Below are 18,561 nucleotides of genomic sequence, written 5' to 3'. Positions count from 1 at the left end.
AGGTGCGCGACACTGAAGTGGTACTTCGGAGCAGTGACTGCACGTGGTACTCACTCAGGTAAAGAAGCCATTTTAAAAACCAACTCATCTGTTAAACCTCCAATCTTTACTTTCAAAGATACTTGAAGCCTCTGTCTCTGCCACGCACACATTTTCTCTTTACACAGGTGACTAAATGATGCCTGCTGTACCTACCAGACCTGGATCTGCTCCATTGCATAGGAAGATTGCGTTTCATTCTGTTTACATTTTCTTTAAGTTAATTTTTAAAAAAGCATAGTAAAGAGTCTGAGGACAAATTATTCAACTGTTTATCATACATAAGACCGCATGACTATAATACAAAGGGGGTCTTTTTCATTTAACGTTACAATATACACAGCAAGTCCGGACTAGATCTTACAATCTGAACACAGGTATTTAGCCTTTTCCATGCTGTTTATGTTTACGATGCACAGAGTCCTGTAACCAAACTGTGTGGGAAAGCACACAAAACTGGACTGCAACGAAGCACAGTATGCAGAAGCACTGGACTGTGGTTTTCTTCCTGTAACTTCAGTTTAGAACCTGCTTTCGTTTTTGGTGCTCGCTCAAATGTGGCAACCAGCACAGAAAGGAAAAGAGAACGACCTGAGCCACAGGGTGTGGCGTCTGGGTTCTACAGCAGCAGCCGTGGTCCTCCTGACAGCGCTGTGCTCGAGGTGACGCCCTTTAGTCACGGAAACTCATCAACTACCAAGTTCAAAACAATCCACAGGCTTGACATGTAATTACAAAATAAATATGGATTTCCTGATTAACAACCAAGTGTGTGTTTGTATAAAAACGGGGCTCTCCAAGTTTCCTCTCACATTCACAGAGTTTTAGGCCTTTCTTTTGTCACTGTTTATAGATAAAAACCTGCTTTTGCTCAGAAGAAAAGAAAAAGTTGGCCTAATCAGCCACATGGAGTTGAGCAATAAAAAGTAGCGTGGTGCTCTGCTGAGTTGCTTCCAACAGGCTTGTCGGCAGAGGTAGGTCACTGCTTCTTCCTAGGCTTCTTTTGATCCCGGACAGGGAAATGACTACGCCTTCACTCTCCCAATCCAACACCCTCCAATGGCTCAATTTAAACGGGAACACAAATTTAGCCACTGCCAGACTGTGTGACATGAAGGCAGCCTCTTCCCCAGAGGAGGCACCCGCTAACGGCAGCCTGCTCACTTCAGGGAGTGCTCAGCTCTGCCTTCCTCCTGCAACTACTGCGGACCTGCCGGGGCAATCAAGGTCTTGGGTTCAGGTTTACAGGTAAGTTAATCAGGAACACAAGACTCAGCTGCTGGCCCCACAGCTGTTGGCTCCCGCGTCCCCTTCCCTTCAGAAGCCTGGACACATTTAGAATGTGACAGGTGTTGTGATCTTGAATTAGATGTCAATCTAGTCTGTCCAGTACAGATTGCTGTAAATGTATTGGCTATGGACTCAACAACAGTTCCAGTTTTGTTTAAGCAATAGTACAGCCATAATTTTCAACTGACATTTAAAAATGGTCTAGTTACACCGTGTGTCAGAGTGCACAACTGCTACATTATTGGTTACAGACATCTATGTGCTATAAAAACAGCTTTGGTACAATAAATTATCAAAAAAGAAAATAAATTTTTGTAAAATTCACAGCATAATTGTGAGGCAAAAAAGCAGTCACATAAAATCTGCATTTTAAAATGTTCAGGATGAACAGAAGACGTCTGTGTGCAGAAGAAATGGTGAAGACACCACGTGCCGAGAAAAAGCCAAAGAAAAGGTAAAAAGCAGGAAGGGACACAGCTGTAGCTATTTCCATCAGAGCACACCACTACCTCTGTGGCCTCCAACCAATAAGGAAGTCAGCTTTATGACACACGCAAAGTGACCTTGCAATCCCTTACAATTAGTGGGTCACAACGTCTATGGTAAAAGAAAGGCCTCTTGAGTTACCCATTCTCTGTGTTTTCAGCATTAAGGACTGTCTGCAAAAGCATGTCCACAAGTGATTGCATCTGAAACGGTAGGCTCTTCTAACTTTGAGTCCAAATCCATAAGGCCAAAGGTTATCCCAAGGACCACCACTCAGACCTCCCCAGGACTGGCCACAAGCGACCCGCTGATTGCTCCTCAGTGCGGAGACCAGTCACGTTCCATCCTATCTTCCTGTGGCCTCTCCGCCAGGAGAGCACAGGGTCCCGAGCACTTGCTGCTTTGCTCCTCGGTAGGTCGGCAAGAGAGTCCTGATCCCCGCCACTGAGCTTACTGTGCCTTACAGACTCCAACACATCGTCCCTTTTCACACAGCTGAGGATGACGGTGTGAGCTGGAGGCCCCTCTTCCTTACAGTACTGCGTTTCCGTGCCCAAGTGTGGAGAGGACATAAAAACCCAAATTCCCACCCCACCCCCAACCCAAAACAGAGCAAAACAAAACAGGGGAGGAAGGGAAAGATAAAAATGAGAAAAAAAAACCCACAAAAACAAAACAAAAAAACCAAAAAAAACCCAAAAAACAACCCCCCCAAAAAAACAAAACAAACAACAACAAAAAAAACCAAAAAAAAAAAAAAATAAAATAAAAACCAAAAAAAAAACCAAAAAAAAAAAAAAAAAACAAAAAAACAAAAAACAAAACACCCTTATGGGGCCCTTTATGCAAATTATGTGCAGTGCCTTTTTATTTTAAAATTGGTTGGCAAATGACCGAGACCAACATTTGAACATTAACTTTTGTTGGATAGAAAGACAAAACCCACTATGACCGGGAGATGGCAAGTTAAATGGGGGAGGCAAAAAGAGGACACCTCTGAGCGCTCCATGAGGATGGGTGGACATGGCTCTTAAAAACTTCATTGTCCCTTTGCAATCTTTTCAAGTTAAAAAAAAAAGTCAGCTCTGCCCTCTTGCAGCGGTTCAGTGTGTTAACCTCCTTCTGATTCAAGCAGCTTTGCACTTTGTTTTTGGGAAAAAACACCACTTCTATAAAAACACACAAGAAACAAACTCAAGTTTCAATGTAGTCACGAGCTAGCTACAGGACTCTGCTGCACACAGACTCCTGTCATGGGAGACTCCTCTCTATCGGCCCCTTGCCTCATCGTCAGATGTCCTTCAGTCATGTAATGTGCAGGACCTGGATTAGCTGAAAACTGGTACGTCGGATGTCCAGCTATGCCAGTCTCCTGGCGGGGATTGGAGTAGACGGTCAAATTAACGTCCATAGCTCCGTTCTGTCCAAAGTCCAAGGTGTTAGCAGCCACTGGGCGGTTCTGGTAGGCCTGGTTGCCTTGGTTCCCGGTGGAGGAGGAAGATGTCGAGGAGGAGGTCGTTGAGGAAGACAGGGATGTCATGGAGTGGTGGCTGTGGCCAACCTCCATAGAATCCTGGGTAGAGGAGCTATTTGTTGGAGAATTGTAGACCCTTGGCCTGGTCCGGTTACCCAAGGCTTGCTGTCCATGGTGGTGATGGTGGTGATGGTGGTGGTGGTGGTGATGGGAACTGTTTCCATGGTGATGATGCAATGCATTCGGCTGAGGGGCTACATGAAAGGTTGTCTCTTGAACGGGATGAGTTTCAACAGTGACTTGTGTGGGAGCTTCAGTGCCTGCCCAGCCCAGAGGAGCCGGGAACTGCTGGCGCACCTGTGGAGACATCGGGACAGGGTCATCAGCACTGCTTCCACGTGCAACAACCCACGCCTGGGCATGCACACCGAGCACACAGCTTGCAGGGCACCCCCACTTCCATCCTTGCCCTTCCCCAACCCAGGAAGAGGTGCAGAAATGCCTTTTCAGAACACAAATCAACTTGCTCCTTCAGTACTTTCCACTGCTCACAAAGACAGAATGCTAAGTCCTGATAGCAGTGCACGCCCGTTTCTCCAGCATTTCTTGACCTTCTCGGGCCCCAGTCACCCCAGGTCTTCTTCTCACCCCTTAACCTATAAGTACACTTCCAGGGAGAACGCTTTCACTGCTAGCCCTTGCCTGAGTATCTTTTTAAGTCTTCGCTCCCTGACACTCTGGCTCTCCTGTCCCAACCCTCTGTGGCAAAGGCCCCTGCTCCACCCCTTCAGCATGCTGTGCACGCTGTGCACGGACCCAGAGTCCACAGCCTCCCCTGGCTGTCAGCAGCACTATGACCCGTCCCAGAGTCCACAGCCTCCCCTGGCTGTCAGCAGCACTACGGATGGATGAGTGTGAGTTTTAGATGTCACTGGAGCGAACTAGGTCACTCTGTCTGCTGGACACCGTATCACAGGCAACTGGGCCCAGGGTATATATGGAGTCACAGCTGGTAAAGACACTGGGGCACACATGGCACTTACTCCACTGTGACATTCAGACATTCAAGAAGGGAAAGTCCTTGTGTTCTCTGAGGCACTTTACTTGGACAGGGTGTTTAGTCTCCTTCAGTCAATATGCCTCAACCTGACAGAAGTCCTTCTCAGCTACCTGATCCTGGACTGATGGACTGTGCTGGGTTCTAGCCCAGGACTTTGCCAACTCCACACAGGCGACACCTACCTCAGAGGCATAACCCCACAAGCCTTTCTTTTTATGTAACATTACTTGTCATTCTGTTTATGATTTATTATGTTTACTGTGTCACTGTAAGTTCTGAAAAGGCAAAGGCTGTCTCTACCGTCGGTGCCTAGCACAAACTATTAAAAGCACTTATTCAAGAAAAATTATATGGAGATGAAACTCCTGAAAATCAGGTAGAGGAAAACAAAACTCACAGACAATCTCCAAAAGAATACAGGTTGGTATATCCTTAATCTGGTATGGAATGCTTTAAAATTAGAGTCTTTTGGAATTCCAGATTAGGAGTACTCAACTAGTAAAAGGCGAACAACTACACTAAGATCTGAAAGAACTGAAACGGGAACATTGATGGTTCCAACACTGTCAGACGAGAAATGCGTGACACAGCGCAGCACACTCCATATGACGGAAGAGTCCTGCTGCCCAAGGGGTGCGGCCAACTCCCGATGCTACCACAGTCTCGGGCACAGAAGAGACACTGCGGACTAGAGAGATCTGGCTGTGGCTGTGTGCCCACCACACTGCGTGCTCGCGCTCTCTCTCTCTCTCTCTCTCTCTCTCTCTCTCTCTCTCTCTCTCTCTCTCTCTCTCGGAACCCATTATCAAATGTTAATTATAAAATCTTGGGATTTTAATAATTCTTAACAATTCATAATCTTAAATGACCACACAAGCATAGTGGTCACATGAAAGTAACCGAATGACCAGGATGTCTCTTAAGTGGCTGGCAGGGAGGCCGTGTACGTGGTCCAGACAGAGCTGGACACAGAACACAGCAGAATGGGATGACTCTCTGCCTGTTATTCAGAAGCCCACACAACTTTATAACAGTGAAGTTACTATTTATGAATTCTATTTAATATTTTCAGGCCACAGGTGGCTATCAACAATGCAGTCAAATGGCAGATAAAGGAACACTGAAAATGCTTTTTCATATTCCCCTTCCTTTCTTTCTTTTTCTTGTTTTAGGGCATATGTGCCCATGAGCTACTGCAGACTGAGTCTCGCCAGGGCACGGTGCACAGCAGCAAATGCCCTCCCACTGAACTGCACCCCAAGCTGGTGACCCTCAACTCAGTGAGGTGCAAGAGCAGAAGACAACCACAACCAAAGCACTTGTCACCTTACTCTGACTCAACAGTTTTACTTCCAATTGTTTCCAGGACTCCACAACACAGATAATATGTATATTATGTATATGTATAATATGTATATTATGTGACTGATGTGTGTGAATTTTTTTATTATGCCATCATAAATAGTAAAAATAACTAGAAGTAAGGAAAATGTCCATTACTAAGCTATGAATGAAATGACTCATGGATTATTTAAGCAATGTAATACTGCAAAACAGTATAAAATAAAAGCTTTAATTTGACACAGGAAGCATGTCAAATCGATGCTGTTGGCAGAATGTTCTTGTGGAATGTATACAATTTACCCTTGTTCATTCAAATGCTGATTTCTCTCACTCCTCCTTTCTCCTCCCCTCTGGACAAGGATGTCCCACCCTATTCTCTCCATTGCTCAGCATTGGCTGGTTGTTTTTATTGGTAATACGGAGAACAAATGGTGGCATGTTTACACAAACTTGAGACGGATGCGATGCAATGTCCCATCGGATTGAAGCCAGATAGTGGGAAAGAGAAATCAGCATGTGAATGAATGGGTAAATTGCATACATTCCACAAGACTGTTATACCAACACTATGCCAAACATATAGAAAAACCTGGATATAAAAGAGTGTATGGTATGACAGTGTTTAAATAAAGGCTGGAGGACATGACATACCTGGAGTAGGTGTCTGGATGTGTATATATCTTCTATGTGCATTTAAAATATTACCTAGCTAATATATATTATCTGATAACATATAATCACTTATTGTTACACGAAAAACATCTTTCCAAGTCATAAACGCTATCAATATTCTTTATATTAAACTGCTTGACCTGATGAAGAGGCCTTCTCACAAACCGGTGTGTTGTTTCTTGCTCACTACCTGACTGTACTAATTATTTAAAAACTGACCAGAAAGCTGGCTCAGCACGTAAGAGCATTTGCCAATGAGCCTGATGATCTGAGAATTGCACTGCCCAGAACCACATGGTGGACACAGAGAGACGACTCCCAGACACTGTCCTTGGACTCCCACACACGTGCTCTGGTTTGCATGTACACACTTATGGACACACACAGAATAATTAAGCAACTAAAAAAAAAAAATTCAAAAAGAAAAGAAACAAAAAGGATAATATACTGGGCACAGGAAGCATGTCTGTAACTGCAACTACTTGGAGGTAGGAGGATGGTTGTAAGCTGGAAGGCTAGCTGGGGCTGTCCAACAGCCACCTAAAGCAGACAGGCCAATAACGAATTTGAAACAAACCTGTGAGTTCTGTACGATAAATGGGAACACACAGGTGTGATATTCTGGGAACTTTCTCTGAGTGTTGACAGTATAATACATAGGAAAAAGAGAAATATAGGATAGTCCAAAATAGCTGAGGGCAGCTTTTGCAAACATTGCTATTTAAGAAGCAGGTGTAAAGTGTTCGCAATGAGCCTAAGCAGGGAGTGGTCCAGCTGGGCACACAGACAGTGAGGAAGCTGGAGAGAGCCAGTGAAAGATCTCAGTGAAAGCACGCTGAGCACAGAGGGTGAAGGAGGCCTGGGTGGGCAGAACACAGACTCACCGCTGCTGGGTGCGTTCTACATGCCAGTCTCAGGTACACGAGGAAACAAAGGCAATGCAAAGCAGGGGAGGCGGACTGGAGCAGAGCAGCAAAGTTCCCCTGGCTGCAGAGATGCCAGAGGCTGACAGGACCACGGACAGGGCACGAGAGGCGAGCAGCCTTCTTCACTGGAGGACAGGGCACAGGGGGCTCTCGGCGGGGAAAGTGAACGGTATATGCACCAAGTCCAGAATCCACACTTCACTAATCAAACACTGGCTCCCGGCCCCAAACTGAGGACAGCAGGGAATGAGCTGAGGCCACTCTGACAAAGCAATGTGGCAACACAGCTGCCCTCCTCAGGGCTCAGGCCAGCCCAGGGGATCAAGCTCAGTCTAGTCAGAGACAAAGCAGGAAGGAGTGCTTTCAAAATGGTGACTGCAATGACTCCCAACAAGGGTTAAGACCAAGCAAGAAGTATGCAAGGCCATCTGGAAAGCATGGTAGACAGGAACACCCCAAAATGAAGACAGCTAAGGGAGGGACAAAGGAATGGAGAAACAAGACACATGCTACCAAAGAAAGCAGAGGCAATTCCAGGTATGTGGATAAGCCACACCCTGGCAAGCAGCGCCACAGGCAAGCACTGAGTGTCCTCTGGATTCCTCAGTGAGGGCCACAGCTGCCACAGGTGGTCAGAAAGCGAAGCTGGCCACTGACTCAGTACTGCTCAGGAAAAGAAGCCAGCACCAGGAGGGAATGAGGGACATGGGGCTGGCCTCAGCAGAAGCCCAGTGACAGCAGCTGGGCGAGCCATGTGACAGTGTGCACACAGCTGCACAGTGGACAGACTGGAGACAGTGAGCACAGCTGGAGTGTGAGGAAGTGCGGCCAAGGGCTGAACTGGAGGAGTGCGAAGCAGTTTACACAGACAGAAGGACACGAGTTTCTGAGGAATGTAGAGCCTAGTAGAGCCTAGTGAACACTAACAGTGGTGACAAAACTGTGTGACAATTTCCCCAGAAGAACCAAAAGGCTCAGTCACAAGAAAGGCACACAAGTTTCAGCTGCTCCACTGGGACCAGCCTCTCAGCACCAAGAATGAAATGTCACCTTGAGCGCCTGCACAGGCTCCTGTCCCCAGCTGGAGTGCATGGCAGGGAAGCCCTGGCTGGAGGAGGCTGGTCTACAGCCCATGTCCTGCTTCTCAATGCAGAGGCACCATGAGTGCAGAGCTCCTGCCACCCCGCCTGCTGCCATGGCCTCCCAACATCACCATCCACTTGCTCCTGCTGTGAGCCCAGATCAAGCTTGTCTAACTGTCACTGCTTCTGTCTGGGCATTTTATCACAGCAAACAGAAAGTGACTAAAACAATCTCAGTACTTTTATCCTCACTGCCTACCTCACAATAACTTTTAAACTGACTTTAATAGTGAATTTATTAAAATCAGTAACCTTAAAAAGGAAAACAAATACTTTCAAGGTTAAAAACCCAACAAAAACAGACTCGGAACCAGGGCTGGAGTGCTGGAGGTCACAGGAAGTCAACGAGCGGGAGCAGGGGCCCTCACGGAGACTTGCTGCTCAACAGCGGGGTGGGCTGCTGCGGCCACAAGAACTGGCAAAGGGAAGTGTGTGAAGGACGGTGGTGTGTGCCCTGTGCACAGTCTTCCTCTCTCACATGGTGGAGTTACCAGGACATGCATGGCATCCCCCAGCCCTTGGCAGCTCACCTGGGGACTGTGCGTCTCGCAGTCCATGGCCTGCACGGCGGCAGTGAAGTGCCCCCCGCTGTGCCGGTGCTGGTGTGTGGGGTCGGACCTGGCTCGCCCGCTGTTGCTCGTTCCCGAGGAGCCACCTTCAGGGTGAGGACATGGAAGAACGGGAATGTAAAATCAACTCGACTCTCAAACTCAAAGCACGGGGGGTAGGAAGCTGCTCAGTCAGAGCACTAGGCCCGTGGATCTGCATAACCCATCAAAGAGGCAGGCTGACTTAGTCCTAGGACTTGGGGGGAGAAGGGACTGGAAATCCAAGAACTCCCTGGCCGGGCCACCTGTATGAAAGGGCAGGCCTCGGTTGCAGTGGAATTCCTACCTCTAAGCAACAAGGAAGGCAGGGGAGGGACAATGTCCCGACCTCACGGGACCTGAGGTGTGTGCGTCTGCAAACTCAGGTGAATGCCCCACACAGCACATAGGCAGACATACAAAGCGTTACAGCTGAATATATAGCATCAACTTGAAATACACCTCCCAGTTACTGGAGTCTCCCAAGAGGTTCCCAATAATACAGCCAGGGTCTCCTCAGGCAGGGAAAAGCTCATGAATGTGGTAACATAACTCCATTTAAAACTATTTAGAATTTTGGCTAATAAGTAGCTTTGTTTCTGTCAGGAAGTCTATTATTACATGCATAATTAAGTGTTAAATTGCTACTAACTATACAGAAAGGGAAGTATTTACAGGTGTTTGCACTCAGACACACACATGCAAACATCAGACTTGGGTAAAATAATCCCTTGCTATCTACTTACAAAAATGTTAAAAATTAGTTCATAAATACTCTGAAAGAATCCCACACTGAACCTGGGTGGTGGAGCACGCTTGTGATCCTAGCAGTTGGGAGGCAGAGGCAGTTGGATCTCTGTAAGTTCAAGGCCAGCCAGGTCTACTAAGTGAGTTCCAGGACAGCCAGGGCTACACAGAGAAAGCCTGTCTCAGAAAACAAAACAGAACCAACCAACCTACCCCACCCTGGACAGCGAAGAGAGAGCATGCACAACAAGGCACGTGAAAGGCAGACCTGAGCTGGAAGACGTGCTGGACGTGGTGCCTGAAGACTGAGACTGCTCCATCGCAGGGCTGGTGGACACACTGTTACTTGTGTTTGTACCTTCATCCGCTGTCTTCTTGAAAAAACTGTGCTGCAGGGCATAATAAGGTTGGATCCGAGTTTTGGGGTCATAATCAAGCATCCTTAAAATGAGGTCTTTGAACTTCAAGTAGTCAGCTACAGTATGACCCGATTCCCCAGCACGCCGTCCGCCAGGTCCTCCTGTTTCTACTCCAAGAATATTATGCAGCTTACGGGTACCTGGTGGTTTGTACTCCTATTAGAGAAGAGAGCAAAAAATCGTCTCTAAGTTTGGTAGGAGATGAAACATTTACATGATTTACTCCAAATGGTCAAGGCACTTACGTGTTCAAGGCTTTGTGAAGACAGACAATTGTGAGAATTTTGGTTTTAAACCCCAGTTATGTGACTGTTTTTGTTTTAATCCCACGTGTGAAATAAGAGCTGCTTCACAGCAGGTGATTATGATTTGCCCCATGCACTGGCAGGGGTGTGCGTTTGCCAGCTGCAGATAGTTTATAGTTTGGAGTTCCGGAAACTCTTGAAAAGGCATACAGGGGAGCAGAGAGGCCAAGAGGGGCCAGGGGCCCTCAGAGGTGCTGCTGCTCCTCTCCCTGCTGCTGCATTTGCTGGACTGCTGGATACTCTGAAGACGAAGACTGGACTTGCCCCAAGAAACCAATGGGCCTAGTTAGCAAGCTAAAGAGGTCTATGCCTCTTTCCCCTCCAGCCTTCTTTCTCACCTACCTAGTGTTGGGAAGGTTGGAAGGAATTGGGGTAGAGAAGGATGGGAGTTAAAAGAATCCAAATAAAGTAGATTTATAAAACATGCCTACAGACAATTTCTGAAATAGCTAGAGCCCCCCCCCCAAATTATACACACAACACTTAAACACGCTTACATGTTTTGAGAGTTAAACAATGGCTATGAAGATCAGTAGAGCTTAGCAGTGAGCAGCCCTTGAGTCAGGTTTGTACAGCTTCAACCAGAACAGTACCCTTTTCCAAGGTTGTGAAGAAAGCAAACAAGCAAGTGAAGGAAGACAGCATGACACAGGACACCCACAAATGTAAAGCAATCAGTATGCAGGCGCTTACAGAGACGCGTGGACTCTGAACTGCTGTACCCTGCACCCGTGCTGGGGTGAGTGTGTTGAGACAGGCTCTCACTTAGCAGTCTCGGCTTGCAACTCACTACAAAGACCAGGCTGGCTTCAAATGCGCAGAGATCTGCCTGCCTCTGCCTCCCACGTGCTGCAACTGAGAATAACAGTGTCCACCCGCTGCAGGTCTGCGCTGTTTCTGACAGATGCTAGACTGCTTCCCTGTGGGCAGCTCACCAGAGCGGTGTGTGCCACTCAAGGTGAAGCAGCACTCCTTGCTCTACCCAGTCCTCTTTTACAGAGCACTCATAAGTCTCTAAACACACGACGGGATTTGCCAACACTCACTTAGTACCAGGGAGCAGTGTCGCCCTCCAACTCTCCACAAACACCAGTCCTGAAGGCATCCCTGCACTTTTGGTGACCAGACGGCTGGACACTCAGGAAGCAGGACAGAACACAACTGTGTGTGTTCAGCAAGTGTCCTACCAGTGACCACATCTCCCACCCCAAACAGCCACAACCAGGTTAGAAGAGCTCTGAAGTACAGGAGGAACCCCATGCCAGACCTCAGTGAGCACAGTCCAGCCTAGCTTGGGCACACAAGACAGCCACACGGGGGCAGCCAGACAAGGTGGCAAAGGAGCAAGAGGAAATTAAATTATGTCTGGGCTCCTGGTGCGGCCAATATGCACAGAGCTCTGAAGCAAACAATGCTAGCCGAGCCTCCTCAGATGGCAAGTCAACCTGAGTCAACACTCGGAGCCTAGACCTGACACAGCAAGAAACATGTCTGCTTCTCATGGAAATGACACACGCCAACCATTCCCAGTACAATGACAGGTGCCAACCACTCCCAATACACAAGGACTGACACACTTTTTAAAAATTATAAAAATAAACAATGGAGTCCATAATTTAGTGGGGGAAGTGAGTTATCAGTCCATCCATATTAATAAATGGCCCAGGCAGTGGAACTGGACTGGCATTTTTAACCTAACAAATAAATGTGTAAGGTATATAGTTGAAAAGGTTTAAGTAACATGTGTGAATGGATGGGATTTCAGAAGAGAAAAAAACTATTCATTAAAAAAAATGGGGACAAGTACAAATTCTTACAGTAAACTCTAAGCAAAGAGCCCGCTTCCTATCTGGGTGACCTGTGCACATGTGCAGAAAGAAGCCAGTGAACAGCCTCAAGAGCCATTTTACTTTTTCTTTGAAAACAGTGTCTCTCGCTGGCCTGGAGCTCATCAGGTAGGTTAGGATGGTGGCCAGTGAGGCCCACGGATATCACTGTGTCTCCCTCCCCAGCACTGGGTAACAACTGCACATCATCCTATTTAGGTGGACTATGGGCATGGAGCTGTGGTTTGCGTGCTTACGAGGGGAGCATGTTACTGACTCCTATCTCTCTAGCCTACTGAACAGTTTTAACAGCAGATTAGTTTCAGAGTGCTGGGGAGCTGGGGTTAAGAGAAGTGACCAAAAACAAAGAGCAACGACAGTATCCAAAGTCAAAACACAAAAGCAAGTTAGGGGCTACTGCACTCCCAGACTACGTACACTCCGAGTGAGCCTGAGCTCCACAGTGTGTCCCTGCGCTAAAGCAAGCAAGTCGCTCGCCCACAGAAGCAGAGAGACCTCAGGCCCACACAGCACAGCAGCGCCATACATGCAACTGCAGAACTAGAGGAGACTGAGCAAAGAAAGTCTAGAGAACATCTGAGGACCCACAAGAGCCTAGTCCACAAATCTAGGAACTGCAATACCCGCTAAAGAGAATACATCCAAAGAGATTAAAAACCCTACGTGCATAATAATCAAGTATAAAGCTAAAATGTTTCATCACTGAAGAAAAGGAAAACAGAAACACATTACAAATAAACGATGCTAAGAGTGAACACTGCCTGTCCTCACAGACAGAGTGATAAAGAAGCGCAGCGGTGTTCTGAAGGAGTGGGATATGCTAATCTAGAATTCTAGATCCGTGGAAAACACGTTAAGAACAGACGGCGATTAACGGCATCTTCAGGTGGCAGACTGCTGCAAGTCATCAGTACAAGTCATGCACTGAAGAGAGCGAGAGAACGCTTCAGGAGAAAGGCGGGAGCTAAGCACAGGCAGGAGACAGGCAGAATGCTCAGCCTCCACTACTCCTTCTTTGAGGTAAATAGTCCGTGTGCTCTGAGGACTAACACGTGCAGAAGTAATGCTTATATACAAGCACTCAAGAGGCAGAAGGGAGTTACATACAAGTGATACAGGAGTGTCTAAGGGCAGCTTGACATAAGGATGCATACTGTGACACAGTTACACACTAAGCTGCTCCCTGTCAGGTATTAGTGACAAAAAAGTAACCAATACACTACTGCCTAAAAACACGTGTATGCATGCACCTCCACACCACTACAACAAAGTACACACGATACTTCGTGTTATCAGATACACACGAAAGAATCACCGAGAGAGATTATCGTCTAGGCTATAAAAACAAACTATAAATTTTAAATGAGTAAAGCCATAGTGCTATTTAGCTAGAGATGAATTAAGATGTCTAGAAAATTCTCAAATATTTTTGAAATTATGTAACAAGATTCAAGATAGTGAGTTAAAACACACACACACACACACACACACACACACACAACCCACTACATCAGAAACACCTCAGAATATTCTTATCAGATCAATAAGTGTAACTTAGAGCTGTAGGAGAGGACCTGGGTGCCAGAACCAAGTGTGCTTTTATTATAGGCCAGGATAAATATTCCAAAGTCAATTAAAAAACTCGTTATATGACAGGTACTGGGAGGTAGAGGAAGACGGTTCTCTGAGGGTTCAAGGCCAGCCTGGTCTACACAGGAGTTCCAGGACAGCCAGGCAACACAGAGAAACCCTGTCTTGAAAAACCAAAACCAAAACCAAACACACAAAAAAACCCCCACTAGATGGTAGGGGTGAGGGTGGGGAGCTCACATGATCTCATCTCTGTAGGCGCAGAAGAGGCTCGAGACAGACCTGTATCATCAGTGCAGTTTCTAGCAGCATGGACGGCCCAGCACAAGCTTGTCCTCAAATCTTACCTAGAAGAGCCAGCATGTGTGGAGAGTAACTGTGCTGATAGCTGGGAGCCGGGCGATAGAGGGTCCCAACTTGCAGACATGGAAGATGAATTAGTTTTGTAAAGTAGCAAGTCAGATCATAGAGAGTCAACTGTCAGCCAGCGCTGCTCAGCACGACAAAGGGGAAATCCAAACAACCAGAAGGAGAACACACGGACACCTATCTTTACCAACTTGGGGAAGAAAAAGGGGGGAAAAGGTTCTGCAGATCTGACCATCTACTATTATTGATATTTTACTAATATCAGAAATTTTCCTGGCATCCAAAGAAACCATATTTAGATAAATAAGCAAGCACTGCCTAGGAAGAAGTACTGGCAGGTAACATGCCTGCGTGAGTAAGGCACCTCTTAAAGAATAAGGAAAAACTGAAAAAAAAAAAAAATCTATTAAGTATTTTCTAATGATGATAAACCCACACAGGCCCTTGCAATTCTTACAAAATGCCACCAGAAAAAAAGACGTGTGGTGTTCTCTACAGCCTTAGTTAATTAGTCCCTAATCAGATATAAACAAAAAGTTCACTGACAGAGAATAAAGTACAGTATAGTCAATGAAATACCATGAAGCAATAACATGAATTAAGTCCTGATATACACAACAGTATGAATTCCCCCAAATATTGTTTCATTAAATAAGTGTGATACTTAATCTTCATTGTCAACTACACAGGGCTTAGCAGTCACCATGGAAACAAACCATCTGTGAGAATTTTCTCCACTAGGTTACAGCTGAGGTGAAAGGACCTATCCCAGTGTAGGCAGCAACGCCCCACAGGGCTAGTGTCCCAGAGGAATAAAGGAGGAGGAGCGAGCTGGGTGGCGGCGTCCACCTTTCTGCTTCCTGACTGTAAGTACAGGGTGATAGCCCCCTCCCGCTCCTACCTCCATGCCTTGCTGACCACAGCCAACTGCATCCCCCCATTTTCTTCTTTAAGCTGCTTTTGTCAGTATTTTGCCGCAGCAACAAGAACAACACTTTAAGTGGTAATACCAGAGATTATCATTTTTATGACGTGCACTTGTTGATTCAAGCCACCGGCAGCAGAAATCAGAGAAGAGGCAGAAAGGCAGGCAGAGCTGGTGGAAACAGTCCGTGTTTTCTTTGCATTAGGTAGTGGGTGCAAACTCAACACTTAAGATATGCACATACTGTTGCAAATAAACTACACTTTAATAAAATAGCAACATTTGCACTCTTACTTGTGGGTATAAGGTTACTGTGTAATTCAAACGCTGATTTCTGTACCACCAATATCCGGTTGCCGTCCTTAAGCTGGGAATCTCCTGTCTCAGTGTTATATAAACTCTGTTCCCCAATTGTCCCCTATGTCAATAAAGCAGCCTAGAGCCAATCGCTGAGCAGGGCAGAGAATAGGGCTGGACTTCCTGCCAGCTAGGGGAGGCGGAAGTTACAGGAGGAAATAGGGGATCCAATCCCTTCTCCCTTCTCAGGAGAGAAGAGCTGGGGCAGGAAGGCTACAAAGTGCAAGTGTGCTTGGGTGTGTCCTGGGAGGAAGCCACATTTGGAGAGAAGGTTAAGAACAGAGTTAACAGCGCTCTGGATTGTGCTGTGAATCTTGTTACAATAGTATTAATAGAGTCTCAATGATTTGTGTGAGAGCTAGGTTAAGAGAGAAACTGAGAAACAGTTTTAGAAAAATCACATTACCACTTATCTGCCCACTACAGAAGGAAAATACAGTCAAATGTAGATATCTAGTGATATGAAGGAGAATGTTCCCATAAGCCCGTACGTTTGAGGACTTGGTCAACTGGTGCAGATGTACATCTAGGGTGTAGCATTGCTAGACAAAGTATGTCATTGGGGCAGGATGTCAAGGTTAAAGCCACACATCGCTCCCAGTTTGCTCTCTCTGCCTCCTGGCTGTGGCTGATGGAATGACCTCTCAGATCTCCACTCCAGCCACCATGCCTGCCATCTGCTGCCATGGAGTCCCAGACATTACCGACAACAATCCTCCGGCACCTATGAACTACTTTGTTCATGGTGTTTTCTCACTGCAATAAAAAAGTACCTAATACAGGTTTCGTTAAAATTTTAAACATGGGCTTCGGAAATATGAAAAGTTTAAAAAAAAAAAAAAACACAAACCCTCTAAGTAAATACACACACCAACAACAGTGCCTGCATTTTTTTGTATATCTGCCCCACAGTGGGATCAGCTGAATGTAGATTTGCTTTTCCTGAAAATTTTAGTTTTGCTAAAACAGAAATAAATCAGTCACTAAGTCTGAGTACAGGAACTCTCACTAAACTTATATAATTAATGGGTAGTAATTAATTTTTCCTTTTGATTCAAAAGGAAAAAAAGATCTAATTTTTGAAATGCCCCCAATAATCAATAAACAATATAATAATTATAGCTCAATTTGGGAGACATGATAGCTGACAAACCAGCTCTTTAATTTTAAAAAGTCGGAGATTTGGAAAACTGACTGAGATGACTAGTTTATTTAAAAGGGAAGCCGCACATAAGCTTAGAAAAAGTGGCTGCAGACCGGACTGAATAAGAACACAAAGTATTCTAAAAGCGAATTCAAACTGGCAGGGTCTACGTGGAACATGAGTGAAACCTGAGCATTTTCCACTGAGCTTTGGTTCTGCAGCAAAATGTCCCGTGACTGATACACTGTGTGCTCCACGTAAGAGACTTGGGGTGTGGTGGGGCATTCCACACTGCCTGTACTTGCAGACCACTGTGGAAATGAGTATGCTTCGCCTCGACACTGGATCAGAAGCTTCACAGCTTGTACACTGCAGTGAAGCTAGGAACTGGAAACTATATGGCCTACAATTATAGAGTAAGGCAGAAGCAAGAAGTTGCAAACCAGTTATGAAACAAATAATAATGATCTGTAAGTCTCTGAGCACTGTAAACTACATCTAGCAGTCTAGTTCATCTGGCAGTACTTGCTAGCACCTCAGTTATTCAAGTTCAAAGCCGACCTGGGCTACATGAGACTGTCACAAAACAAAGTAAAACAAACCAAACAAACACAAAGATCAAACCAAGCAGGTTAAAGAGAGGTTTTGATGCTTAAAAGCACTTGCTGCTCTTCAGGAAAAGCGGAGTTCCATTCCAGCATCCACACCAGGTAGCTATCGTATTACTCTAGCCCCAGGGGATCTGATGCCCCCTTATGGCCTCTGCAGGCATGCACATATACACATATGCACATGACTGCAAATAAACCTTTTTTAAAAAGAAAAGCCAAGCAAGAACTACAAGATATTAACAGACTCTACAACTAAGTAAATGTCAAGTAAAGCAAACAACAGCACCCAACTCCCTGAGGTGTCAGCCTCACTAAACACAGGATAAAATAACTAATGAAAAAAAAATCTTAAATACTGAAGATGCAGAGCCACAACCACAAGGTAACAATGTGCATCAACTCCAATTATGTATCTGTGCATTCTTTTTATTAATAAAACCCGAACTAGACTAGACAGTATCTGGCAAATTACAGACATTAAAAAAAAAAAAAAAATCAAGGCGCAAATCTGGTACCATTTACTCTAATAAGTCAATGCAGCTGGGCCTCTGGGAATAGTCCGTGAGCCTACTGCTGCACTACAAAATGTAGCCCTGCTACGCTGGCCGCTGAGTGGGGAACCTGGAATCTCTAAGAGTCTACCATCAACTCCTATTCTTGAAAAAGTATCATGAGCTGCTTAAGCTTAAAAAATCATCCTTTCCACACTAAAAAAAAAAAAAGACTGCAATTACAATTTCTGTTCACAGTTGCTACTTCACTCCTATGTACAATCTGTGAGACTTACTGACTCAGTATTGAAGCATGTTGACTTCATCAACTGTCTTCAAAGACAGGGCCAGAGCAGTCTCCTTGTTTTTAACGAAGCTCAAACAACCCTGACCATTAAGTAAACAACAGTCCATACAGAGTTAGCTTTTGAACAAAATACCATCTTTTAGCTGTTAACTATAATACTGTTGTGAAACAGACAGCTCTGGTAAGAAAGAAACAGAGACGGGGGGGCCGGGAGGGGAAGGAGAGAGAAAGGAAGGCCCCTCCAAGAACAAGTGTACCCTTATTTTACCCGTTTTCCATCTTTGGTCTTCTTTAAGTTCCAAGTGCCATCAGGCAACTTCTCAAAGAACTTTCTTGCTTTTGGTGCTTGGTCAAGAATATGAGCAGGTGGGATGCCCAAAACTTCCACTATTTTATTCATCTGATCTACCTGTATTAAAAACAAAAACA

The 18,561-nt window shown here is 45.6% G+C and overlaps 1 protein-coding gene across 3 annotated transcripts in view; it reads right to left on the bottom strand.

Moving 5' to 3' along the window:
- Positions 1-287: 287 nt before the first annotated feature.
- Positions 288-18,561, bottom strand: part of Dyrk1a (dual specificity tyrosine phosphorylation regulated kinase 1A) — a 116,789-nt gene continuing 98,515 nt past the window's right edge. For all 3 annotated transcript variants that reach the window (XM_060370799.1, XM_060370800.1, XM_060370801.1), the window contains 4 exons: positions 18,401-18,541; positions 10,036-10,342; positions 8,964-9,088; positions 288-3,646 (listed from right to left, as the gene is read on the bottom strand). In XM_060370799.1, coding sequence (XP_060226782.1) covers positions 3,026-3,646; positions 8,964-9,088; positions 10,036-10,342; positions 18,401-18,541 — 1,194 coding nt within the window. In that variant the 3' untranslated portion in view covers positions 288-3,025. The remainder of the gene's footprint in view (positions 3,647-8,963; positions 9,089-10,035; positions 10,343-18,400; positions 18,542-18,561) is intronic.

Source organism: Meriones unguiculatus, chromosome 17 (assembly GCF_030254825.1).
Source record: "Meriones unguiculatus strain TT.TT164.6M chromosome 17, Bangor_MerUng_6.1, whole genome shotgun sequence".
Classification (NCBI taxonomy): Eukaryota; Metazoa; Chordata; class Mammalia; order Rodentia; family Muridae; genus Meriones; species Meriones unguiculatus.
The sequence above is the reverse complement of the archived record's forward strand: the minus strand, read 5'-3'. Positions and strand labels throughout refer to the sequence as shown.